Genomic DNA, 27782 nt, shown 5'->3' on the forward strand with positions numbered 1-27782 from the left:
TCTGGTAATTACATACTGACTGATTCTCATTAATTATGAAAATTTGATTAGATATGTATATGTGTACATGAAACCACTGGAGGATACTACTAGCAACAAGATGCAACTTTCCACATTTGTGGAATATTTTGTGACACACGTGACAAACAAATTAAAGAATATCCTTAAATGAAAATAATGTAACAAACTACTTTACTATCAATATAACAGAACGAAGTGATATATGTATACCTTATAGAACGTTGAAAAATAGTTCTAAAAAGCAAAAGTTTAAATTTAGCATTGAAACGATCTTTTTTGTTTCACCACCATGTTTTTTAGTCTATGGCATTTATGTATTAAACAGTTGATTTCGAGAAATTTCCACAGAGAGTGCAAGCGCCGTACCACACGTTGCGGTCGTCGGTTAACCGTCAGTTGTAATAACTACAAATACACTTTAAGCTGGTAATTGAAAAACTGGGTATACCTTTTTTGTAATTTAAAAGCGTGGCATAAGTATATTCTTATACATACATATATTAATTTTTGGTCTTTTATACGCTGGACAACAAATTTTGGTAATTTTAAAACTGGTAATTTAAAATACAGACAGATATTTATGAACATTTAAAATAAAACGTACACTTTTGTTACAGCAAACGCTGCCTCTAATATTTTGCGCATATATTTGCAAAATAAATAAATAAATTTAGTCCAAGAATGGGTCATAACTTTTTCGTAACTTTAAGCTTTATTCTTTTAGAAGTAAGTTTTCAAAAATTAAATTAAATTAAGTATGTAGTTATACATGTGCTTCTTTTTCAAACGAAAAAAATAAAAAATGAAAAGAAAATCAATAAAAACAAAAAAGAATTTAATAAAAAAAAACTCAATTAAAAAAAGAGCAAATAAATAAAATAGGTTTCCAAAAAAAAAACCAAGTGAAATTAAAAAAAAAATCTTTTTAAAACCATAAAATCCAAACATTAAAGTAAAATTAAACTCAGAACAGCTAAAATTTTATCAAAAAAGAAATAAATACACAATCTTAAATTGAAATGTAATTAAAAAAATAATTTTCCTTTTAAAACAAAAAAAACGTAAAAATTAGTAGAAAATTAAATTGAGAAAAACGTATCTAAAAAAAAAAATTTATAAAAAAAAGTTTATTAAATTGGAAATTTTTCCAAACCAATAAAACCTAAAAACTAAAAGAAAACTAAATGAATAAAGAAAACATTTAAAAAATATAATATTTATAAAAATAAAATAAAATAAAAAAATATTTTTCTTTTTAAAACCATAAATTTTAAAAGTTAAAAGAAATTAAAAAAAAAAAAAAAAAAACACAAGTAAAATAAAAAAAAATTATTTAAAATTTTTTTTTTAAATTAAACGAAATTAAAAAAATATATATTTATCTTTTTATATCGATAAATGTAAAAAAATACAGGAAATTTGAATNTAAAAAAAAAAATTTATAAAAAAAAGTTTATTAAATTGGAAATTTTTCCAAACCAATAAAACCTAAAAACTAAAAGAAAACTAAATGAATAAAGAAAACATTTAAAAAATATAATATTTATAAAAATAAAATAAAATAAAAAAATATTTTTCTTTTTAAAACCATAAATTTTAAAAGTTAAAAGAAATTAAAAAAAAGAAAAACACAAGTAAAATAAAAAAAAATTATTTAAAATTTTTTTTTAAAATTAAACGAAATTAAAAAAATATATATTTATCTTTTTATATCGATAAATGTAAAAAAATACAGGAAATTTGAATAAAAAAAAAATCCACTGCCCGCGGATTCGAGCCTCGGATCTCTTGCATGGCACGCCAGTTCTTTGCTGACTCGCCCATTGCGACTGTTGCAGCAGCGCGAGCAACAGAGTATGTGCATTATATCTCTCTATTTTCGCCATGAAAGTTGGAAAGGGATTTGTTTTGGTAAGACTTTCATGCCAGAATAAATAAAAGTTTTCAAAATATCTTACCTATTGTCTTGCAGGTATTTTACAAAAGACTTGAAACTATCTTAGCGAGAATTGCCCCATAAAGCTCACCAAAAACCAGTACACTTTTGGTAAGGAAGTGTGTACTCGCATTTTGATTATTACCGTAGAAAAAAAAAATACTCTCAAATGTCGAAGTCACTGATAAATTTAAGAAGGCGACCCCTAGGTTCGGATACATTTTTTTTGTTCGAAATTGCCTTGCAAAATTAGTACTTAAGGTTCAGGGGTGCATGGCAAACGTTTTTTTTGTTTGCTTTTAAGGTGCTCCGCTCTAATGTACACACATACATACATATGTATGTGTTGATGACTTGCAAGGATTATTGCTCTTATTGCTGTTGCTGTTCCAGTAGCTGTTGGTGCAGTATGTACATACATATGTACTTGGTTTTGTTGTCATGTTTATCTGCGATTGTCACACGATTTAATTAGCAACATGGCAAGCAACCAACGCCTTATAGCAAATTGCAACCGCATTTGCAAGGATATACATACATATGTACATACAGATGTGCATGTGTGTGATATGCAACAGCAAGTACATTCAACTGGTTACACGCCCACAAACGGCACTATCCACATTTGTCTAGGTGTATGCGTTTGTGCAAGCAAATAAGCAACTAAGTAGGTGATTGCATGCAATGCAAAGAAAACGGGGACACGTTAAACTGTTTACCATAGTTTTCGGTTTTCATCAACTTTGGCAAAAACGTGCAATTTTCTACAAACGTGAAAATAAATGTACAAACCCGTAAATTAAGTGGTGTATGTATGTAGGTATGCACATATACTAATATTCCCTCTCACCTTTTGGTAAATAAGTAGCTGTGCTGAGGTATTTTTTTTTTTAAATTTTGCTTGCAATTAACATTGCCAACAAGTTGGAAAATTTGTAGTTACCTTCGAAGTAGCTGGCTGCCACATACATAAATACATACATACATATCCATGCATACATACATACGTACGTTCATGGATTTCTGTCATTTTATCCTGCGATCAAAACTTAAACTTTTGCACGTAATTGTGGCATTTGTGTTTGTCTACTCCGTGCGTGCGTGCGTGCGTGAACGCCAGTTTGCGCCAGTAGAAGCGGGTATGTCGCAGCCGAAGCAACAAGAACAACAGGATCAAACATTTCACCAGTGTGTCTCCAAAGGTATGTGTATCACATCCATGTTGCATGTTGATGCAGGTAACCATATACATATGTACATACATGTATGTATGTTGGTATTGTAATACAAGTTTTGAGGTTAGCTTGTTAAATTTTGTGCAGCTGCAAAGCTGTTAATTAATATATCTTCTCTTTATCATAAATAATTTTTGGTTTTCACAGTAAATATTTTTAATTGACCACCGAAAATTGTGTGCAAAGTGTTTTAGTGCGAAATTTTATATGTATGTATTTTTTTTTTGCATTAACGCACGTGTGTGAAATTGCATTATTAGTGTCAAGGATAAGTTGCATTTTTGCTTGGATTAGAGCAAATAGTGCTTTGGGTAAAGTAATATCAACACGTGTAGATACATAAACTTGTGTGCAAGGAAGAGTTTTTCGAATAAAATTTTAATAAATATATATAAGCACATGTGCAGTGTTGTCGTTGACAATTTTTAGAAAAAAGGGTCACCATATTAATTTTTGCCTTTCTTTACTAGTAAAAGCATAATTCTCAGAACCAAAGTCAAAATAAAATTTACATGTTAATATTATTAAGTCAAACTTTACACAAAACAGGGTTGCAAACATGCACATACATCGAGTTGCTGCAAGAAAAAGAGTAGCATTTCCTTTAAAAGTTTCAAGTGATGCATTTTTTTTCGTAATTCCAGGAGGAAATATTTTATAATAGCACGGTTCTGTTAATATTTCATAAATAAATCTCTGAAAAGGGGCAAAAAGTCGCGCATATTTTCAGAAAAGTCTCAAAAAATCAAAATTTTTAAAAAGTCAGGTTAAAGGGTAAAAGGGCCAAATTGTCGCATAACGGCAACACTGTACATATGTGTAATAATAGTACCGATACTTTTGTCCCTAAGAATCACAATTTCTGGAATACAACGATTCAAAAAATTGTGTTCCCAAAAAGCCAAAAAAATTGCATTGCTGATGAACAAGTAAAGGATTTCCTACAAACTAATTTTTTTTTTTTTTGTAGGTACTGAAAGGGTTAAACACCATAAGTCTCCATTGCTCCAAGTACCATACGGTGTGGAAAATGAATTTTCCTTTGTGACAAAATCAAATAAGAGTATCTCCAGATATTTTAAAGCTTGAGCGATAGATAATTCAGGAAAATCAGCCATGTCGGACAAAAAATTAGCTTGATCTTTAAAATTATAAAGAAAAATAAACCCAAAATTCTGTATTTCTTTAAAAATACTCAGCACGTAGAACTCATTTATTTTCACTTTATTTTTGTTATAGATAACCTTTGAATTAAAAAAAGTTATCTGTTTCAAGCTATTTCATTCTCCTACCTTTTCTTAACTTTATATAGTGCTCTTCATATCGCAATTTTTTGGTTTACTACCGGTTAAGAATCTACTAGCTGATGATGTGGAACGCGTACAATACAACTGGTGCAGCATACACACTTTGTATTCCGCGTCGATAATTTTGCTAAATGGCTTAGAGTTTATGACGGTTGGATATTTAGTGTTCAAAGCTGGAATAAATTTTCATTCCTCAGGTAATTTCCAGGAAAAAAAAATACCACAGTAGCATAATAGAATACAGGCAGCATTACATAGAGTATAATAATACATATAGAGTGTATATAATGTTTCTATAATCCCTTTCAAATGGCAGGCACAATATCCTTGTTTGTGATTTGTATGCTGGAGCATATTTACTTTTGGCGTTTGGCCATAAATTGGCCATTCATAATGCGTGCATGGCGTCGCACGGAAGAAATATTCCTGCGGGCACCCTATCGTATTTATGCGACATATAATATGAAGACACGCGTTTACGCACTAACTTCATTGGTTATGTGTTGTGCATTTGGTAAGTAAAACATTACTTAATTATTTAGTAATTTAGAGTATCGGCTCTATTCTGTATCAGTGACAAATTCTTGTCACAGTCTTTATTACCGAAAAATATATGAAAAATTTTAAATTTGTCAGCAAAAAGATGTTTGTCACCAATCCAGAATTGGGCTATATGAATCAATAATTTATTACAGACTAATGTCGAATTTCCACTACGCATTGAAATGACAAAAAAATGTATGCCATTTAAAAAAAAAAATGCCATGTACATAGAAATGAACTCAAGTACTATTTTTTAATGTAATGACACGATTATTTTTTAATGCCCGACTTTGTCATTTGCCATTTTTACCTTTTAATGCCTAGTGGAAATCCTGCACAAGTATATACACATATATTTACATGCAATAATTCTTATAAAGTAAGCTTTAAAGTTACATGTTACTTGAGAAAACGGCCCTAAGACCTCTGCGTTAGCAGATCTTTCAAGTAAATAGTCATTCGAAAGACAGAAAAGAGCTTTCAAAATAGTGGCCAGAATTGACTTTCGATAGACTGTGGTGAGTTGAAAGACAATTGCCAAATTGCTTTTTTAGTACCAATACCACGGTAGTTTATAGGGGTTTCTTTTGTTAATAGGGATACAAGTTTTGTAAACTAACTATTAACCCGCAAGCATCAAAATAGGCTAATAATACAAACATGTTTTTTGTTTTTTGTTTTTTTTTTTTTACAGGAGAGCACGCTTTTCTTGTATTTAATTCATTTCACAAAAGCAATTTAGAACGTTTACAATGCAAATATAATGTTAGTTTCTGGGAGAGTCTCTACAGGCGAGAGCGGCCGCATTTGAGTAAAGTGGTACCGTTCAACATTTGGTACTTGCCTGTGATGGAGGTAAGCATATCTCTAAATAAGATGTGTGTAAATTGATTTGCTGGCGAATAAAGCCTAATTAGACTGCAGACCAATATCCTCATTTTAATTTTTTGATCTGATCTTCATATTTTTATGTATTTCTATTGCATGTCTACTCACGACGCAGTGGATTAATTTGACTTTAGCTTATCCGAGATCATTTACCGATGCCTTCATCATTTGCGTGAGCGTTGGATTGGCAGCCCGTTTTCATCAGCTACATTTGCGAATTGAAGCGGTGCATGATAAGGTAGGTAAGACACAAATGCTAATTTAAAGTACGCTCGGTGGGTTGCTAGCTTTTTTTCGCTGATCCTAGATGATAACATGCGAAGGCAGTTGATTCTGAGCGCATACTTATAAATATTAAAAATCAATTGAAAAGGTCTTATGTAAGTCTGACAGGCATCGTCGTCTCACTTAAACTAAGGCTGAGCAGTGGCAGTGGAAGTGCTCGACTTTCTTGATTTCTGCGTCGCCGCTATAGCTGCGGCAGTTCGTTCGTTCGCTGGAAATCCTATTCTGCTGGCATGCATCCTTGTCAAGCAGTGTTCAAAGGGATGAAGGACTCTGAAACTTTTATTATTCAAGCTGGATCAGATGTGTCTAGATTATCTACAAGCTGGTTCTTGTAAATTCGTCTGCTTCGTAATTATCCATAAAGAAGTCGAATTAACTTTGTCCTAATCCAGACTATAATGATTTTCCCTGGTCTTTGAATGGTTTTCAGACTATGTAAGTCTAAATTTAGACTAACGCAGCTTCCGGATATTCATGCACCTCCGCTGCAGTCCATAGATTTTGGCTGTTAGTAAGGTTGCAAACGAGTTGAGTGGGGCCTCTGGGTATCAAAATACAGTTGCTCGAATATACTTCCTTATGCGATAAGTGGTAATTTGTCGATGTGAAGCTCTGAGTTACTGTAGCAAGACAAGTAGCTTCAGTGGGTCCCTTTTAGGTTTATGCGTAAACTGAAATCATCTGCGTCAGTCCACCATGAGGTGCAGTGGTTTTTTTGGAGTGCTGCTTGTTTAGCATGTAAGTGATGCACTTTTTGTCGGAAGCATAAAAATAAATTAATTATTTTTGGGACTTTGAAATCCTCTCAAAGTAAGTTATCAAACTAGTGTGAATAATTGCAAAGGTTTTTCTTTCGTATTGGGAACGACCCGGTCTAATCTACATATCGTCGTTTAAAGTGCAAAACCGCGTATCAACAAAATGAAAAACCGCGTATGTGAAGTTGTAGAAATAATTTTCTAGAGGGTAAAAACACTCATATTTCAAAATGGTTCTCTTTTTTATAAAGCAATCGCATATCTGCCTAGTAAGTATATTTCAGGACGAATGGATAAGGATTGAGCCAAGAACTTGTGTGAGCAAATCCAATTTTTGGCAGCCAATATCAGTTACGCGGTTTTGCAGAATCACGATACGCGGTTTTGTACTTTAAACGACGATATTCATACATATGTATATTAGCGCGAAGGCATTTTAAGTGAGGTCGTAAGATCTGCACCGTTGATTAAAATTTGTTAGAATTTTTTAAGCGATACAGGGTGAATTGATGTTAAAATAGTTTTCATAATTTTTGAACAATTTTCCTATTGTGGCCAATGATTTAGGCCTTTTAACGCCATGCGAGTTCGCTAGTAAATACAATTGCGAAAGGATTTTTATACCTTTCATGAGCATGAAATGGTATTATAACTTTGGTCCGATGTTTGTAAGTACCAGAATAAGAAGAGATAGACCCATTAAAATGTATACTTAAATGATCAGAACGGCGAGCTGAGTCGATTTAGCCATGTCCGTCTGTCCGTCTGTCTGTCTGTCTGTCTGTCTGTCTGTCTGTCCGTCTGTTTGTATGCAATTTAGTCTCTCATTTTTCGAGATATCCGGATAAAATTTGGTAGGTGGGTGTATTTTTATAATGTATTAATCATTTGTCGGAACCGGAAGAATCGGACCACTATAACATATAGCTCCCATACAACTGATTGTTCAGATATGAGATTTTTCGTTATAACTTCTCCATTTATGCAGCTGGGAACATGGCATTCCGCAATATTTCCATCCATTATCAAAAACATGCTTACAGTGAAAATGGCGAAGATCGGGTCGCTATAACTTATAGCCTCCATACAACCGATTGTTCAGATTCGAGATTCTTTGTTATAACTTCTGCATTTATGCAGCTAGGAACATGAAATTTTGTATTACTTCTACCCATTATCAACAGAAAACGTAAAGTAAAAATTACAAAGATCGGGTCACTATAACCTATAGCTCTCATACAACTGATTGTTCAGATATAAGATTTTTCGTTATAACTCCTCCATTTATGTAGCTAGACACATAAATTTTTGCACTGTTCTCACTTATTATCAAAAGAATACTTTCAGTGAAAATGGCGAAGATCGGGTCGCTAAAACCTATATCCACCATACAACTGATTGTTCATATAATATATCTCCCATACAACTGATTGTTCAGTTATGAGAATTTTCGTTATAACTCCTCCATTTATGCACCTAGGAACATGAAATTTTGCAATACTTCCACCCATTAACAACAGAATATACAGTGAAAATAACAAAGTCNCACACAGTAGTGAAAATCACTTAGATTGGTGCTATATAAGGTATATCTTCCATACCTCTGATTGTTTAGATATGATTTTTTATATATGTATCTCCTCTATCTATGCCTGCTGTGAATATATAAATTTATTCAAATGCAGTAATCTGTTAAAGTAAAATTTTCATATGCTCATGAAAGGTATGAAGTCTTCGGCATAGCCGAAGACAGCGCTGCTCTTACTTGTTTTATTTTGAAAAGATTTTGAGACTTCTGGAACTAGGAATTGGTTCGTCCGATGTCTTTTAGATGCCAATTCGATCTCAACTTCAACATCGAATTCGTCTTCTTCTTAGTATTTAAATGCAGTTCTTTCGATTGGATTCTATAAAGCCACTTTCGCTACGAACTACTCGATATTTATTTGTTCTGCCAACAATAACACTGGATCACAAATTTTATTTATTTCTTGTTCACCGGATGCCACTATCCAATTTCTATGTACAGTTGCTTGTTAATTCCGAAAATCAAGTTAATATTTTGTTCTATTGATACGTTTTTAAAATATTTGCAATTTATCGTTATTCAGCTTAAAAAAAAAAAAGTTGTTGCACTTAATCATGTACTATGTCTTACGAACCAATTTAACAATTTTTATATGAAATACGGTAAATGAAAGCTAACAAAATTTCCTATATATATGTATACATATACATACACCACTTTTCGATAGGCCTGATAGTTTCTTTGGAATTAATTAATTATTCCAGATTTATGTGTTTTTTTATTTATGAAACAATTCAAACCTTAACAGGGGAAAAATAAAGGAATGGTGTTTTTTTTGTAATTTCTTTATTGCGTATGAAAGCCTGTTCCTTCACAAAAACGAAGCTACCAATGAAGAATTTTGTATGAAATTTGAGCGGAAGAGAGCTATTACTTAGGTTTACATGGCGTATGAGTAACATTCTTACCTGACAATTTTTCATAAAAAAAATCTTTGCGCATTATCGTTCGCATCGATATTCTTCATTTTTTGTAATAGAACAAGCTTTAACACATTCTGTTATTTTTTTCCTGCTAAATTTTAATTTTTTAAATTTTTCTAAAAAAATAAAAAAACGGGAATCATCAATTGATTTCACCATGTTAAGTTCTGTGAAAGTAATGTCTGAATTTACTTCGATGGACCAAAACTTGGTCGATGATAATAATTTTTCGGCATATTTAACTTTCATGGAACTTTAATCCGAGGAAGTTTTGACAAAAAACCCCTATTGACGACTATACACCATTATATCATAACTTTTGCGTTTATAGCTTGAAAGTATTGTTACTCATTGCAGGCCCTCCCCATACTATTTTGGAGCGAGGTGCGTGAACATTTTCTCGAATTATTGCAACTTATGCGTTTGGTTAACGACCACATAGCGCCACTAATACTACTAGCCTGCAGTAATAATATGTATTTCATCTGCTTTCAACTTTTCAATAGTTTTCAGTGAGTAAATTATTTAGTAAATGACTTTAACCAAGTTCGGAATTTAATCTTCTTTTTTTGTTTTGTTTACATTTACAGAAATATCGGCGTCGACCTGATTGCTGTTTTCGCCTTTTGGTATTCACTCTTTTTCGCCATATTTCGTACCATTCTTACGCTTTTCATGGCCTCCTCTGTTAATGATTACTGTAAACGAATTTTGGTGACGCTGCGCAGTATACCCAGCACATCGTGGTGTGTTGAGGTATGAGTACGACCCAAACTATGCTAAATTAGAAATCATAATGAGTGTCAATGGCTTTGCCATTGCCATGAGTCATTGCCATGTTCACGTTCACGTTCACAATCACTTTCATATTCACATTCACTTTCGCTAACAAACATTTTCACTTTGCTACGTTAGTTTGTTTTTTGTTTTTTTTTTGGTTTTTGCGTTTGTCTTTGGCAAACTCATTAAATAATTCTATTCGAATATAAACTAATTCATTGTTTGTGTGTATGTGTGAATATTTATTTGCGCCTTTGTGAGCTTAGGATTTATTCTCTCTGCCATAATCTCATGCAGGCACAACGGTTCAGTGAGCAGTTGGCCTTCGATTTAACGGCTTGGTCTGGCTGTGGCTTTTTCTTTATAACGCGACAACTAATTTTAGCGGTGAGTTGGTAAATTATGTGNTTTCATGGCCTCCTCTGTTAATGATTACTGTAAACGAATTTTGGTGACGCTGCGCAGTATACCCAGCACATCGTGGTGTGTTGAGGTACGAGTACGACCCAAACTATGCTAAATTAGAAATCATAATGAGTGTCAATGGCTTTGCCATTGCCATGAGTCATTGCCACGTTCACAATGACGTTCACAAACACTTTCACATTCACATTCACTTTCGCTAACAAACATTTTCACTTTGCTACGTTAGTTTGTTTTTTTGTTTTTTGTTTTTTGGTTTTTGCGTTTGTCTTTGGCAAACTCATTAAATAATTCTATTCGAATATAAACTAATGCATTGTTTTTATGTATATAAGTTTGTGTATGTGTGTGAATATTTATTTGCGCCTTTGTGAGCTTAGGATTTATTCTCTCTGCCATAATCTCTTGCAGGCACAACGGTTCAGTGAGCAGTTGGCCTTCGATTTAACAGCTTGGTCTGGCTGTGGCTTTTTCTTTATAACGCGACAACTAATTTTAGCGGTGAGTTGGTAAATTATGTATATTTATGTACTTAAGTATGTAGATACGTATGTACATGCATATATACATATGACAAAGGTCACTTGTTACTGTTCAGCTCTTTGGGCTTGACTTTATTGTCGTAAATGTCTATTAAAAGGATGTTATTATGTCATCTTCTGGTCTGTTGTTTTCCACATTTTATTGACTGCAGATGGCTAGCACAATCTTTACTTATGAGGTGATGGTTACAGATGTCATCAATAAAGGCTCCATCCAGCAGATAACAAATTACTGCAACCCGATTGAGTACGATACAGAATCTGTGTGAATTCAGAAGAATGATGCAGGCTTGAACGTAAGGGAGGATTGTGGGAAAAGTGACTTTTGGAAGGCGAATGGTTGTCTTTAACATGAAGTCTTATTGTATATGTGTATATGTATGGTTTTAGCCTGTTACTCATGTTGTGGTAAAGTAAGTGACAGCGAAAATATTGGCAAATAAATTTAAAGAATTTCAACGCTGTTTTTACCCAAAAAGTTTGTGCTTAAAGTTTGTCATTTAATCATCTAGCTAAAACATTTACAATTACATAGTAAGTTCGCACGAAACCAATTTTTTTCATGTCGCAGCATGTAAACAAATACATATGTATCTCGCGAGCTGATAAAACTTGTAAGTACACTCTTGAGAAAAAATACGTACCGTATGGAAACTAGTACTTAGATCCAAAAGGTAGTAAGTAAATCTGTTATAAATAAGAAGGTTACAAAAACCTAGAGAAGACAGTTGCATACTGATTTGCTTTTTTTTTGCCTTAAAAAATCAATAAATTATTGGCTAATTTTATTGCCGGGGAATTAATTTTGGGGACCCTTAACCTAAAAAATTAAAATAAAATAGCAAAATTGGCAGGAAGGGACACTAAAACCCGACATCGACTTTAGAAATGTTCTTTTTGAAAGAAAACCGAAAAAATGTTTAAACTAAGGAGGGTCTGATCAAACAAACTGTACATATTACTTATATTTGAATTGGTTAGTGACCAACGGAAATAAGGCAGCATTTTTTCGATACGAACAAATTTTTGTGCAGCTCCGATCGTTTCGAAAAATGTTTACTTATTCCGTTTTGTAATGAACCAGATGTATTAGGGTGGTCCTCAAGCACATTTAAGTCATTGGGCGCTAATTTGTTTTGTTTAACGTGAAAGATAAAGGCATTTGCAAAAATTTCAAACAAAAAAATTGGGTTGAAAATTTTGATAAAAAGCATCGAAAAAATCTACACAATTTTGACCAGCTATAACACAGCGAGTTTATGAATTTATATAAACAAGTTACAATTATTAAAAAAATAAGGGTCTAGCAACTAAAAATTTAAGTAATAAAAAATTTGAAAAAATTCTACACGACCAGCTATAACACAGCGAGTTTTTGAATTTAAGTCCGAATTTTGTCGAATTTTAGCGATTCTTTTAAAAAAATAAAATTTTTTTCAAACGCAGTTAGAGCAGATCCCTATTTTTTTTTCGTAGACGTGCCCCTTGAGTTTGATAATTTATAAGAACCACCCTAATACATACATATGTAATACCTTTTGATTAGGTCCACTTCAAATTTATAATTTTTTCGTTTTTTTAACGCCCGTTTCTAAAATAAATGTTCTTTAAAATTTTGTATACAATTCTGAAATTTTCGTGTGAAATTTAGATGTGAATTTTTGAGACCACTGTAATATGTACGTATGTAAGTAGGTATTTCCCTTTCCAAAAAATTTCAACACACACGAAAAATTGATATACTTGTCAAATTAGGGGCCAAATATAAGAAACTGCGTATTTAGTTTTTCTTTCTGACATCGGGATGTTTTGAAAGGACTTTGAAATTTGAATATTTTTTAATTCAGTGCAATGTAGAATAACAATGTGGGTGTAGAATTCAAAATATTATTATTATTTTTTTTTGTACAGCAGGACGAATAGGTATTGACAATATAGGACAATTTCACTTTGTATGAAGTTTCGGCGTTTGGCGGGATTCTTCCCGCTATACTTCCCCATTATCGAGGTCTGTCGAAAGTGGGTGTTGACCAAGTCTTCTACACACTCCTCGCTTGAATATGTCCAGTTCCCTCAACGCTTACGAATGTGGTTGGGTGTGCTTGGAATCTTAGCTAGGAGTTTCCTAAGGCTGCCCACTTCGTTTGTTCCCTCCAAGTTATCACAGAAGTCCGTCCCTTCAGGATTTATTACCTGCCTTTCGCACTTCTCTTTTAAATGCGTCAAGTAAGTCTCTGTACTCTCTCCTCTCAAAATTAATTCGGCTTTGGATTGATGCGGACTTTCTTACACCATTATGAAAGAAAATCTGTTGGAGCATTTAGCGCAAGGGATTCATTATCGCGATAAAAAATGTTTTAATGGTCATATGTTGCTTGAGTTTAATAGCCAACTCATCGTAATTTTAAACAAAAAAATACAACCGACTTCAATGTTTATATAAAAATTTAGGAGTACCGTTAATTTCTTCATGATCAAAAGAACGTAATTAAACCTAATCCGTATGGCTACCACCTTTCCGATGTAAAAAGAATTCTCGAAATCGGTTCAGGTTTAGTAAAGTTTTGCGGTAACATACATAAAACAAATTATTCCGACAAATGGATAACCTCTTCCTTTTTTTGAAGGCGGTTAAATATCTTTCAATTTAGAAGGCGTAGCAATGTACCTAGGAACTTAACAATAATCATGGAATATTTTTTGCCTTATCTAGTTATTAAATCTATTCGAATATGTCTGTATGTACCCACCACAATTTTTGTCGGAAAATTTCAAATACAAAACAGATTCAATTGGGTCTCCTGGAAAATGTGCTTTAAAAAAAAAATCGACAATTTCTGTTGAATTATGCAGTGATAAAATTGTCAAGCAAAATACCAACTCATACACTCCCACATGCATGCATACATACATACATACATATGTACACGCACACAAAAGGGCCACTCCGTCATTTCAACTGTGAAAGCGTTATCACCGTAGGAATCTACATGCATAAATGTTCTCTAAGGGGATTTTGTCACATGTGGCATTTGTCTTTCATTTTCACATATTTTTCTGCCATTTCGTGTTGTTGTGCTGATTGAAATCAAAGCAAAATCATTAGTTTGCAAGTTTTACAAACTGCAAAATATCAGCTATGAACATGTTTTGCATGAAAATTGTTTTTTTTTTTTTGCGGTTTTCGTGGTAGCATTGCAATGAAGTTGTGAAAAACGCAAGCACTTATAGTAGAGGGCCGCAACATTTACGCAGCTGCTGGCTTGTGGCATTGCATGTGCAAAACTGTTGCAAGCAACATCATGCGGCACTTGAAACCAGAGGAATATTATTTGCGACAATTGAAGGCAAAGGGCAAAAGCGTTGCGCTGGTGAATGAAGCGCCACTCGGCAGCACGAATACTATGCACCATGCGGTTGGACCGTGTAAGTAGCAAGAAGAAGCAGGATATGAACATTCGTATGTATGTATGTTTGTATGTATACCAAAAAATGCAAATAAATTTTGTTTGTGAATTTGCAATATTTTCGTATAAATATGTTTTCATTTAATATTAATCTCTCTCTCCATAGTTATGATGATCTCACAATTGTTAGCCACATTGCCTGTGACTGGCGTTTGGCTCAAAACCAATGTAGAACACGTCCACTTCAGCTGGTGTACACTGATGTCAATACTTTCCCTCACTCTGATTACATTCTCGGTCATCGATGTGGTACTCTCAACAATGGTCGTGATCGAATTGGGCTTGAAGCTGTACACTGTGGGTAAAAAGAAAACACAACACAAAAAAAAAAAAAGAAAACCAAATGATACAGTTATGATTCGCACGCCCAATCCTTTTTGTGTACACATACATGCATGCATGTATATATGTATGTATGTATGTATTTGTACCGACGTACATTGACATTTCATTGCTTGAGGACTTTTAATTTTACCGCAGTTAATAACAACAACAACAACATATCCTTGCACGTGCACATACTTACATGCCAAATTTTCAATTTATTTGCCACAGGTCCTTTCAGTTTCAGCATCATATCTGCTCTGAGTGTGAGCTCATTTTTACATTTGGCACGCAAATGGCCCAATATGATAAAGCATATGCATCGTTGCGAGCAGGTATTTCTGCAGAACTCCTATGCCAATGCAGAATCACGAAACTTTACTCATAATGTGCGTAGGTTTGGCGCAATTTTGCTCTTTGGCGCTGCAGGTATGCATCTGAATACATATGTACATATATAGGTAGATTCATACGTACCAGTGATGGGCACACTTTTTTTTTTTGAAGATGTAAAAATAATGAATTTTAAAAAAGTACTTAGAAGTCGCTAAATGCTAAAGAGATAAACATACATATGCCAACAGTAGCAAGGGCTTTATTTATTTTATTTTATTTTTTTGAATTAAAATCAACTAAAAATAAATACTTTACAAACTTTCAATATCTGCAATTTCAGATATTTGAATAGAAACTCAGGTTACGAATAATTTTTTCGCGATTTTTTAGCAGCTTAAGACTTGCACATTATTACCCTTGATTTTAATGGGTTATTAAACTGCATACTCAAAAAAATTTAAAAAAATCTGAATAAAAAGTTGAAGATTTCCATGATGATCCATGAAATGATCCAAAGTTATGCGGTAACATACATAAAAAAAAATATTCCGACGAACTGATAACCTCCTCCTTTTTTGGAAGTCGGTTAAAAAAAAAAAATATTCCGACGAGCTGATAACCCCAGCCTTCTTTTCTATAAGGAAGGGGTCCTTGGACTTACCATCGGAAAATTCGGCTTTCACGGCAAAAAATCGAATAACGGACTAAGACTGTTCGACTTCGATGGGGCACTAAATATGTTAGTATGCAATACTAGGTTCCAGCATAAAAAGATCCATCAAGCTACAAGGCTTTCGAAAGATCCTGGAAAATCCGTCAGAATTGTAAGGTCTCAGACAAAGTGACTCCCTTTCATGTGATTTATTTAATCTGATGGTGGAGAAGATAATAAAATACTACTGGCGTATGCCAATGACATCGACATCATCGGTAACAAAAACCGCAAAGCTTATTCTGCCTATTCCAAGTTGGATAAGGAAGCAAAGCGATTGAGTCTTTCGGTCAAAGAGGCGTGCTGTTTTGGACTCGGCCAAAACCGCTTAGGCGTTTACAGTTCCAAGTAAAAAGAAGAAATACTTAAATATTTTTTTTTTTTTTTGTGTTTAGTAGTTAGTATCAAGCGATTATAATTTTGCCCATCACTGGCACGCGCGTGGGACACGTGCAACTTAAAACTTTTTACAAAAGCAGTAAAACCCTTTACAGATGTTTATATGAAGTACTTTCAAGTTCTTTCCAATTAAAGTACATAAATAAATGCGTATCTGGCGGTAAACTAACAGAATAAAAGCAATTGCTGGTTCTTAAAATTTCAGACCTTTTAACTCGATTTGTTTAAATAAATTTTAGTTTATGATCTGAAATTTTAAGAAACAGCAATTTCTAAGTTTGTGTTCATAATGCCCATTATGTATACAATTATATTTTAATTATTTTTGTTTTGAATAATATCCCCCTATTAATTTTAGTGGAGCATTCGGTGTACATCGGTTCGGCTATTTATAATAACGACCTTCAAATTAAGACATGTAATTTGTCAGTGAATTTTTGGAAAAACTACTTTATGCGTGAACGCTTGCATATATTTTCGATATTCAATTACCATGCCTGGTTGATACCTTTAGTGGAGGTAATTAATATGAACAAATATATATATATATGTATGTAATACAAGGGTAGTTTGATAAGTCAGTGACTTTTTGAATTTTCCTTATCGTATCATTAAGTCCAGTACTGCTCCAATCAACACTAATATGTTAATATGTAGACTACTAACTATCCAAAGCTCATTGAACACGTAATAACACTAGGGTGAAAGCAATAATATGCGCATATTTTGGTGTTAGTTCTCGACTTTGAGTTGTAAAAATAGGTAAACAAAATTGAATGAATATGCCGTGCTGCCAGAGAAAAATTTCGTTTGGAGCTAAAACGGCTAAAATGAAGAGCTAGATTTCCTTTTAAGTTGAGCATTTAACGACGTAAGGTTGTTTTTACATTTTCTGCAATTGTTATAAAAACAACGAGTTTTATAAGTTTAAGTGATGAAAAAAAAACTTTTAAACCAAAATGAGGTGCATATATATTTCGAATTCGTTATAACACTTATATGTATGCACATACTTATATAAACTACACAATAAACTAAAAATAAATACTTTAAAACTGACAATTTCAGATATTTGAATTGACAATATAAACTCGGGTTACGAATAACTTTTTCAAAAAATATGTCTGACAACTTTTACTTCTTTCTCTCCTTAAATGTAAAATTAGTAAGGTTAAAACAAAATCCGCGCGTTCAGAAAAACGATTTTTCTTCTAATTAATTTTTGAATTCATTAACCTAGATGCATGAGTTTATGGTGCCAGTCTGTATTTTCCCGTGGACACAAATGTATGTTTTTTTCACTGAATTTCTATATCTGTAATTGTATCAATACTCAAGTTTTGGCTTTCCTTTTCTACGGTGGCCGCCTGAGAGAGAATACACCGTCTGAGCTTATCGGAGTTCGAATTACTGCCCGGTATAGTTTGTGTGCTTCCGCGCACGTTGCAGAAATTAATCGACTTACTTGCCCATTTTCCATATACTTGTGCGCCATTTTCATTAGGAATGGAATTTTCTAAGTCGAAATAGAATAATATGAAGGTATCGAAAACAGAAATAGATTTTAGTCAACACTTGTACAATGAACTAAAAGATTTGTAATTTTAATATATTACCAAACACAACTTAAACTTTGTGGAGCTAAAGAAGTGCTAGATAATTTTTAAAACAGAGACCATGACGATTGTAAGAAATACAATTAAATATTGCTCTATAATTATTATTGAACAATGTAAAGTTTGTTTTCGTCTCGCCGGACGATTATTTTAAGATGCAAATTATTTTCGTCTTCTCATAATAATTATATGGAAGTTTTATTTTTTTCGTTTCTCGGAACGTTTATTTAAAGACGAGTAGGATTTACGTCTTCTCATAACAATTATGTGGGATTTTAGTTTTTTTTTCTTCCCGTGGGACGTTTATTTCAAGACGACAATGTTTTTTTCAAGTAACTCTGATAAAGTTGTGCGCTTACTTGAAAAATAATTAAAAATGACAATTAGAGTGTTAAAGTGTTCTGCAAAAGGAAGCAGAAAATTTTAGAAGCGATCACCTAGGACGAAAACATCATTCGATTGTACGCAACTGGTTGTAAATTCAGAAATTTGAAGTTAATTGAACTTTCTGCTTCAGAGAGACATAACAAAATTAAGCGAAACAATTTTTTTTTCCTAAAAAATTTATCCCCATACCTACTTTGTTTCTATTTTTGACCCCTACTTAAAAAGGTTAATTATAAAAGGCAGTTAGAATGTTAAAATATTATAGAAAAGTAAAAATCAGAGGGCTTAAATACAGAATTTCTTATGTATTTATAAAGACACTATACAAAAATAAGAACCTCTTATAAAATAATTTATGTAGATTCAAAAAAATTCGCCTACATTTCTGTGCTAAAAGGAAATAGCGCACATAATCCCAAAAACAAAAATAAGCTTTTGAGTTTTTTTAATTAATTGCTTGTGAAATAAAACTAAATTTTTGAATTTAAAATTCTGAATTGAAAATAAATGTTATATCTTTTAATTCACCTTAATGATTACTTATTATTGAATTACTAAATTAAAAAAATGTTTATATTTTTAAGCAAGAAAATACGACAAAATATCTATAAATGATTGAGTGTTATTATCTTTGATAGAAAATATGTTATAACCGAAGTTTTGCTTTTAGACCTTAGCGATTATTCTGCGCTAACATAGAATTGTTAATATTTTTTTCTAAATAAATTAAGAAATGCAATATTTACGCCATATCGTCACCTGAATTACAAAAGGCCGTAACCAAACCAAAAGTCCAAAATTCACTTTTCATAACCAAGATGCATTTCATCGAATTACAAGTCCCCACATCGTTTTTCGCAAAAACAAATTTTGTTAGTTAAGGATTTTTAAATTTCAAATTTCAAATTTCAGGTGACATACATATGTATAAGCGCATATATACTAAGTAAAAATGGGCAATCGAAATGCTCGGCTTCGGTTAAAATGTCGGTGATGTTTTTACGGAAACAGAACGTTCAGACAATAGTTATTGTTAAACGCTTAATTATTTTGAATATCTATGTACACTTAAGTATCAATCGTATTGTGTAATTAATTGAATTTCATTAAACATTTTCTTCTAGTGGATTACAATTTCGTCCACATTTGCCTGGAACTATGTGGACATATTTTTGAGCATGATTTTTCGCTGTTTTGCCATACGTTTTCGTCAAATGCATTGGCGTATAAAGCGACATGTAAAACAGGTAAGTGTACTTAATCAAAAAAAAAAAAATATATGTACAAGGTAAATTACATATACATTAGACAATGACTGATCATCAATTGTTGAGGCCAAACCGAAACGAACTAAATTTTGGCGAATTTTTTCAATGTACCTCAAAAGCCGAATCAACATTGTTTTTTGACAAAGCCGAAACGAAATCTCACCAAACTTTTGTTGGTGGATTTAAATGCCAGTGCTCGGGCATGTGTTCATCTGACTATATTCTGCATACGGCTTGCAGGCCGTCAGATCCAGCAGCTACATCGACTCCATCGTCATCGAGTGCGGGCTCGGGTTCGTTTTGTCCACTACTTTCAATGACGCTGCCTTTCACAATCGGGTGGAAAAGTGTTGCCTCCATAATTTAAGTACATACATTCTGGACATCGGTCACTAGCTCGTCATGGTTGTTCTTACAGGATTTCAACCTGGTCTTGAAATCATTTAAGTCGCCTAACCCTCTGATAAAATTTTCGGGTGTTTTTCTTGTCGGTCAGCATTTCAAGCTCTTCGCACTCAAGTATTTCGGCCTCTCTCTTTTTATTGCGGCAAATACGTCTCGCTTTTCCCTTCAGTTGCTTATAGCGTAATTTCGACAGAAAACTTAACTAAACCTCTTTAGTTTAATATCCATATTGTATTAGTTCACTTATTTTATCAATTTAGTTAAATACAATTTTTCAAATAGGTGACAACCCGTTTCATAAAAAATGTTGACAGCAATTTTACCCTTTAGCCTGATACCCATTTTGCAATATTTAGAGTAGAATCTCGAAAAAGTTAACCGAAATGTCCCAAGGGTAATTAACTTTTTCGAATTGTTATCTTTTCTAAGCGGGTTTAAAAATTAAAAAAAAATATAATAATAAACATAGAGTATTTAAGAAATAAAACTAATAATAATATTGCATTATTTACTTTCTTATCAATTTACTTAAAATGCAATTTTCCTACAGTTGGCAACTCTTTAATATTTTTTTTTTTCTATATTTTAAGATAGACCTCTAGCAAAACATGCATAAAAGTGTTTTCGTCTCTACCAAAAAATGTCGCCCTTTGATTGCCCCTTTCTCTTTTCGTGTTCGATTCTAAAATAAATTTTACTAGAGTTCACTCTTTGATGCCAAACAGCGAAAGGCAAAAATTAGAGCTTTGTTGTGCACAAAAGCATGAACAGTGTAGTTGCTTTAGCTGTGAAATTTCAAACAGTTCAGCCACAGGGCGGTCTCAAATATTCGTTGCGCTTCGCTTGTGCTGTCGCTTTAACTGTCGAACGATGTACGAACAGCACAGCACAACACAGTTTTCTCGCTCTTTGCATTTCAGTCAGGGCTTTATCTGTGCGTTTGTGCGAAACTAAAAGTGCGAAACGTTGCCATATATTTGTTGTAAAAAACTGTGTATGTCACATTTTCGCACTTTCGCTCAAATGCACATAGCTTTTCCTTTAAGAGTGAACTCTTAAAATGTCACACTCTTGTAAGGCAAAAAAGGCACATGCACTGCCCTTTGAAGCCTTGTGAGGTCACATGGTTGCCCTGAAAGTCAGATGGTTGCTTAAAACAACAATATTTATTATGAAATTATAGACAAGAGCAAGAAGGTAAAAACATGAACTTTTACAGGGTTGAGTGTAAGATCAAACATCTTTTGCTCCCTGGAAGGGTCACAATTTTTGGAAGAAACAAAATCACCATTATTTTTCAACAGATGAGCGTAAAATATACAGACAGATAAAAAATTCTAAAATTGTTGATTTGGCTTCTGTTGCTCCAATAAAGATCCACTTATTAATTTATATTTAATATCTATAAAGTACAGACATCTGCCTGTTTCAGTTTTATTATACATATGTCTGTACATATAGATATATATCATTTTATACATACTACATAAGTGTTCTGTTCCTTGCAATCCGTAGCATATGGGGGAAGAATTCTGGCGGGATGTGCGTTACGATTTTATGGCTCTAGTCGATGTGCTGCATCTCTACGATGATGGATTGTCAACACTGATACTTGTGTCATGCTGCAATAATCTATACTTTATATGTGTGCAAATATTTCACAGTTTCAAGTGAGTTGAATTTTTACTACATACTTCATATTTATAATACATATTGGGTTGAGTAAGATAAATGAATGTACGCCGGCTCCAAGATGGTTGCAATAAGCAAACGGAATTCGCTGTGTGATATTAAGTTGTAAAATAGTGATGAAGGAGTTCCTGTTTTTTTTTATTAACAAATTTCTTCAAGCTATCCTAAAGGAAATAAACGAAATTCTTCAAAAGTAAACTTACTTGCTGGAGTGTGGACAGACTTAGCTCACTTATGAGTCAAGCACTACGATTGATACATCTTTGGGCAATCGAAGTGGGGCTTAGTATCAACTTAGAATCTGGTACTCTGCACCAGGAAATACAAGGTTCCGAAAAGGTCCAAGCCCAATCTGGATGGGATGTCTTTTCTGGTGGAGCAAAGTACCAACTATCGCGGAATAATACTCGATACTAAGCTGTTGTGGCGCCTCAGTGTGGAGGAGAGGGCGAATACGGCCTCCATGCATGCAAAAAGATGTTGGGCAGCACCTGGGACTTGTCGCTTTCTCCTTCTCACTGGATCTTCACGGCGATAGTCAGGCCTATACTGATCCATGGGGTATTGGTTTGGTGGACAGCACTGGAGAAGAACGCCTTTCTTAAGAAGATAGAAAGTGTATATAGGCTATCAATGATCGGCATGATAGGGCAGACTCGATCTGTCCATGATCCGGCAGTCGCAGTAGGCGCGGAACAAAACGCAAGGTGTAAGGGGTTATGTGCAGAGCGTATGAGCTCACGAAGTTTCTCCTTGAATTTAGGTAGACTTTACGAATGCTTAAATAGGTCATCGATGTCATACAAATGAACGACGAGCAAACCACACTGATGACCAGCAAACGACCGAAAATGATAACAATCGTATTGATATGTCCGAATTAAATTCGAGAGTGACTGAAAATTAACGTCCAGTGGATACATGAATAAAGCAAAGAAAATTATATAAGTGCTCTGATTTTCATATTTCCCATTTTATTAGACAGAGCCATAACAAATAATGTAACACAACACAACATAATATGTCATTCTTTAATTTTATCCTTTTCCGTTTTTTTGTCTCTACCTTTATCTCCATTTTGGTCTCTGTCTTTATGTGTAGGTTTCTTTACTTTTATTTTAATCTCTGCATTTTTCCCTTTCTTATTCTACATACTCAACTTTACCTTTTTCCTGGTTTGAGTCTTAATCTATTCATGTACATATATACATATTATTCCTAAACTGCTGCTTAGCACGTTTCTATAATTCAGTATGAATATTAAAGCGTACATTTAGGAGGCATTTCTGGCCCAACCATGTACATGTGTGCATTGGTATTGGTGTTACTTTTGAATTGATTTTTTCGCTTTAACTTGAAATTTTAAAATTGCCTGCACATCAGCATCAAAATACCTTTCTATTGATATATAATTGTTTATACCTTACAAGTATAGGTTAGTCGTAAAAGGGGTGTAAAGGAAACATGATTGCCTATTTATATATAAGATTAGGACTTTACAACAGTTTGGCATAAGCTAATTACAATGTGAGGAAAAGCTCAAGTTGACACAAAAAAACGCCCAGACACGTTAACTTAATTTTGGGTCATAGGTTATGCATCGGTATACCGTTATTCGAAACCATGCCATAATGTTACGTATACGCCGTGTCGGAGAGGGCTGCACTTGTAAATCACCGTACATGGCGTATGAGTAACCTTTTCCATATTAAAATTTGATTTTTTTTCATTGGCAAACTTAAAATGAAAAAATCGTAGGAAAATGACCTGATCTAGGAAAACGGTATCCAGATCCGTAATCTGCGACGTAAAATTAAGTTTACTTATCTGGGTGTTTTTTTTTTTGTCATTTTAGCGTTAGGTACAGTGTTATGAGTTCCACTTAACAATATAATAATATTTACTTATACATGTATTCTTTCATGATTTTACCCATATGCGACTATAGCACACGAGAAAACTTTATGAAAGAAATTTACTTTTGGTTCTCATTACTATTCGTATTGGTGCGCATTTCAACAATGATGTTGTCGGCTGGCGCCGTACATAACGAAGCTAATCAAATAATGTCGACCATGTATGAGATACCAACGAAATTCTGGAACCTTGAAGTGAGTACATAACTAGTACTATACCTACATACATACATAATATATACATACATCTCCACATGCATATACAAGTAAATGGATAAATTCCCAGATTTGCATCAAACCTATCCTTTGAGTTTGTGGAATTTTATTTGTTTAACCAATTGCCTTTCAATTTCGTTTTTTTTTTTATTTGTTTGCTATGTTAACCTCTGTTGAAGAAACTTCAACTAAAATCGTTTCGCATCTCTTTTATTTATTTATAAATTTATTGCTCATATTTTCATAGCTGAAACGTTTAAATGAAATCATCATACACGATTTGATTGCCTTTAGTGGTAAAAGTTTTTTCTTTTTGACGCGTCGCCTCATATTTGCGGTAAGTTTGTCATCATTATTGCTTAAGTATAGTCATAAATGTTTGTAAATACAAGTACGAGTACGTATACTTGGGCTTTGCCTGTGGAGCCAAACAATATGCTTAAGTATAAAGTAAGTTTTTTTTCACAACCAGAGACTTTGAATAAAGATTATTTTTAGATTTTGAAATCAAAAAGTCAGTGACAAATTCATCGTAACGAGTTTTCAAAGACACAATTATAAACCTTTCTCATTGTGTAATATAATTTGCTCAGGGCTTTTAAAACTAAATATTACTATTCTATTATCAAGCTAAGTCTTCGCGATATTTTTTGAGCAGGTAATAATATTCAGTATTTTTTTCTGCACCGTTAAGGTTGTTGTTTTTATGCTCCGAAAGGTTTTGTGCTTTATTGGATTCGTATTTAGTTTCTTGATTTTTTTTCAGTACCATAGAAAATCTTTTAGGATTCTTCGCGCTAAATTTTTCGGGTCCATTTGGGATTTTTAACGAGACCTTCCGTATTTTCGGAACTCGTCGGGATTTTTTGTGATTATTTTCTTGGTTTGTTTCGGCTTATTTGGAGCCATTCGGTGTTTTCGGGGCTTAAAGATTTTTTTTTTTACGAATTCCTTGTTTGTTTGGGTCTTTTAACGGGACCTTCGGTATATTTTTGAAACTCTTCCAGAGTTTTCGTGTATTATTTTGCGATTTTTTCGGTATTCACTCAGGACTTTTAATGCATGTTTTTGGGAGTTTTCGGATCCTTGTCGAATGCTTCGTTTTTTAATTTGTTTTTTGAAGTTTTATATAAGAAATGTCGGATCTTTGGGGAAAATTCGTGATTTTTCGGGAGGCTGCAGATCCGGAAGGCTTTTTCAAGAGTGTCGAGATTTTCTTGGGATTTATTCAGTAGAATTTAGATTTTGTTTTTATGAAAATAATCAAAATTCTGTTTTTTTTTTTTTAATTTTTTCGGGATTTTTTGGGAACATGTTGTTTTTTTCGGCACCTTCTATCGGGTAGCTTTTGGGAACTAGCGTGGTTTTTCGGAACTTTTCCGAATTTCTCATGACTGCGTTTTGGAGTTTCTATTTGATTTTATAGGCCTTTGGCACCTTTTGGAATTTTTCGGTAGGTTAAGGCCCTGAGGAAATTTTTCATTCGGCACCATTTAGAAGTTTTGAAAATGTTTCGTACTTTTAGTATTAGGTATAAGTTTTCGCGAGAGCTTTATGATCCAAAAGCGCATGCATACAATAAAAATGTAAAAATTGCGGGTTATTCTTGGCTCACCGCAGACTTTTATGCATACAAAAAACACTTAACCCTAGTATATACCCACTGTACTCGTATATACATACATGTGTACATAAGTAAGTAAATTTACGAGTTTATAACTATTCAATGAAACAGTTAGAAAAAGGCTGAAATTGAGATTTAATTTTATTAATAAGCTTGAAGCATTTACGGCATTAGTTTTACAGTCTCGATGGGAGGTATTTATTGTTTCCTATCAAAGTTTTCAGTAATTTTATAAAAATGCTGGGCTCAATTTATATTATTACGATGCATATAACATTTTTAAGCTTTTGTTTTAATAAAATAATTTTCGTTTCTTTTGTAAATAATCTTAAAATCTCAATTTCCATCCTGGGCTGCTTCATGTGAATAGTGTTTATTATTACATAGTTTATGTATACATATATATATGTATGTATATAACAAGAATTAACTAAAATAATATATATATACATATATATATAAATATATCCTTGCACTCATCAGATGGCTGGCACTATTGTCGTGTATGAATTGGTGCTAATCGATCAGGTGGAGGATAAGGATGTGGTTACAGATTATTGTACATCGCGCAATGTCTAAAGATATATGTAAAAATACGAGGAAAACTAGTTAATAGGATGTAAAGGGAAGAATGAGAAACCCCAATAAATAATAAGTAAATTATAAAATTTCAATACGAAAAATTTGCAATCACAAAATGTACCTTTATTTGTTAGTTAATTTAAAGTAAATGTATGACTTATTATAAATACATACTTATATACTTAAGTATAAATACATGTATAACATAAACAAAAATGCATTTAAATGTATTTTAATGGCTTCAGAGAATTTAAGGTAAGTATATAATTCCTTGTTACGTAGTCTCTTTACAATAACTGGTTTCTGTTTGTATTAAATTCTGTACTGTCTTAAATTCCAGCTCGATATTCAGTATAAAAATTTGCATAAACTTGAGCTCATTGGCCACGGAGTCTCTCTTCCGCTACAAATGCCATTTCGAATTTGCGCTCCTTTACGTGGCAGCTGTAGTAGACGTCGCAAGGCGCTACGCTTTTCTTGCTTTCTTGCCATTCCATCGCATTTCTTGGATGGCGGTGTTGTCAGCCTTGGTCTACACGAGGACATCAACCAGTCGGGCAGAGCCACCTTCTCCATCAAGGGTCTGGATATTCTAGGCGCATACCCTGAGTCTCATCCGCGGAATTGTTGCAGTTTTCATTGGGAGGCGTTATAACGTGGAGGAACCCAAACCCAGTGCACGCGAGGTTTTTCGTCTTCTCACTTTAGCTCTCTCCCAAACGGTTGTTTGGTTGCTAACCAGAAGATACGTGGATATAAATCTCCGGATGTTGTGAACTGCGACTGAATCGTACTTAAAACCGTCACTTGTGGCTATTTGCCTGGGGGTGTCAGTCAAAAGATTTCCTCACGCACCGAACCAAACTCCAAAGGACATATCCTTGCGCCAAATGATGTACTAGAGAATTGGTATTATGATCAGTGTTGCCAGGTTGCCGATTTGGTCGTCATTTTGAAGACTTTTTACGGCCATGACGATTTGACGATTTTTTTTGTCCCAGTGACGATTTTTTTTTTATGTGGTAATTTGGTTAGTTCTCAACTCTGAAGATAGTTAAACAGCCAACTAAAAATTGCAGTTTAAACACTTGTTTACCATTTCTGCTACTACAAAATGGCGGCTTGTTAATAACTTCGAAAAAAATAACACAATTTATGTGTAATATTTTTTGTATATTTTTGTATTCGTATACTTTGAGGGATCAATAATACAATCATACAAAATACATAATTTTCGACAGCCAAAAACTTTTTGTTGGTACTAGTTCACTGTCCCAAACTAAAAAAAGGGTGCGTTTTGACTCTGAAATTGAACTTAAAAACGCCAAACCTCAAAAATATGCAAAAACCTGCACCTAATTCTTCAACTTGAAATAGAAAATAGATCATACTAAAAAATAAACCAAATTCCGGGGGCGAATCCTGTCGACTCCAGCTAACTTTTATTCCACAGAAGATTGGGTTACAGATGCTAAAACAATTTATCACAAAGGGCATTCTGTACCACGACTAAGTACTAAAACCTATACGCACGGGCCACAAACAAATTTTTTTTTGTAATTTAACACATACACAATAATTCCAATTAAACCACTAATCCAAATAG

The 27782-nt window shown here is 33.4% G+C and overlaps 2 protein-coding genes across 2 annotated transcripts; both read left to right on the plus strand.

Moving 5' to 3' along the window:
* The first annotated feature begins 3059 nt into the window (after positions 1–3059).
* Positions 3060–11709, plus strand: Gr64b (Gustatory receptor 64b). Its single transcript, XM_017616733.1, has 9 exons — positions 3060–3159; positions 4505–4696; positions 4816–5013; positions 5737–5897; positions 6046–6168; positions 9845–9999; positions 10078–10243; positions 10565–10654; positions 11385–11709. The coding sequence occupies exons 1-9, from the start codon at positions 3099–3101 to the stop codon at positions 11499–11501; spliced, it is 1263 nt and encodes a 420-aa protein (XP_017472222.1). The 5' UTR covers positions 3060–3098; the 3' UTR covers positions 11502–11709.
* Positions 11710–14534: 2825 nt separating this feature from the next.
* Positions 14535–26173, plus strand: LOC108363386 (gustatory receptor for sugar taste 64c-like). The gene is made up of 9 exons (XM_017616736.1): positions 14535–14658; positions 14806–15000; positions 15255–15452; positions 16829–16989; positions 19598–19720; positions 21662–21816; positions 23787–23949; positions 24218–24307; positions 26078–26173. The coding sequence occupies exons 1-9, from the start codon at positions 14535–14537 to the stop codon at positions 26171–26173; spliced, it is 1305 nt and encodes a 434-aa protein (XP_017472225.1).
* The last annotated feature ends 1609 nt before the right edge of the window (positions 26174–27782 follow it).

The sequence above is a fragment of the Rhagoletis zephyria genome, unplaced genomic scaffold (genome assembly GCF_001687245.7).
Source record: "Rhagoletis zephyria isolate East Lansing unplaced genomic scaffold, Rhagoletis_zephyria_1.1 Rzeph_scaffold_01265, whole genome shotgun sequence".
NCBI lineage: Eukaryota > Metazoa > Arthropoda > Insecta > Diptera > Tephritidae > Rhagoletis > Rhagoletis zephyria.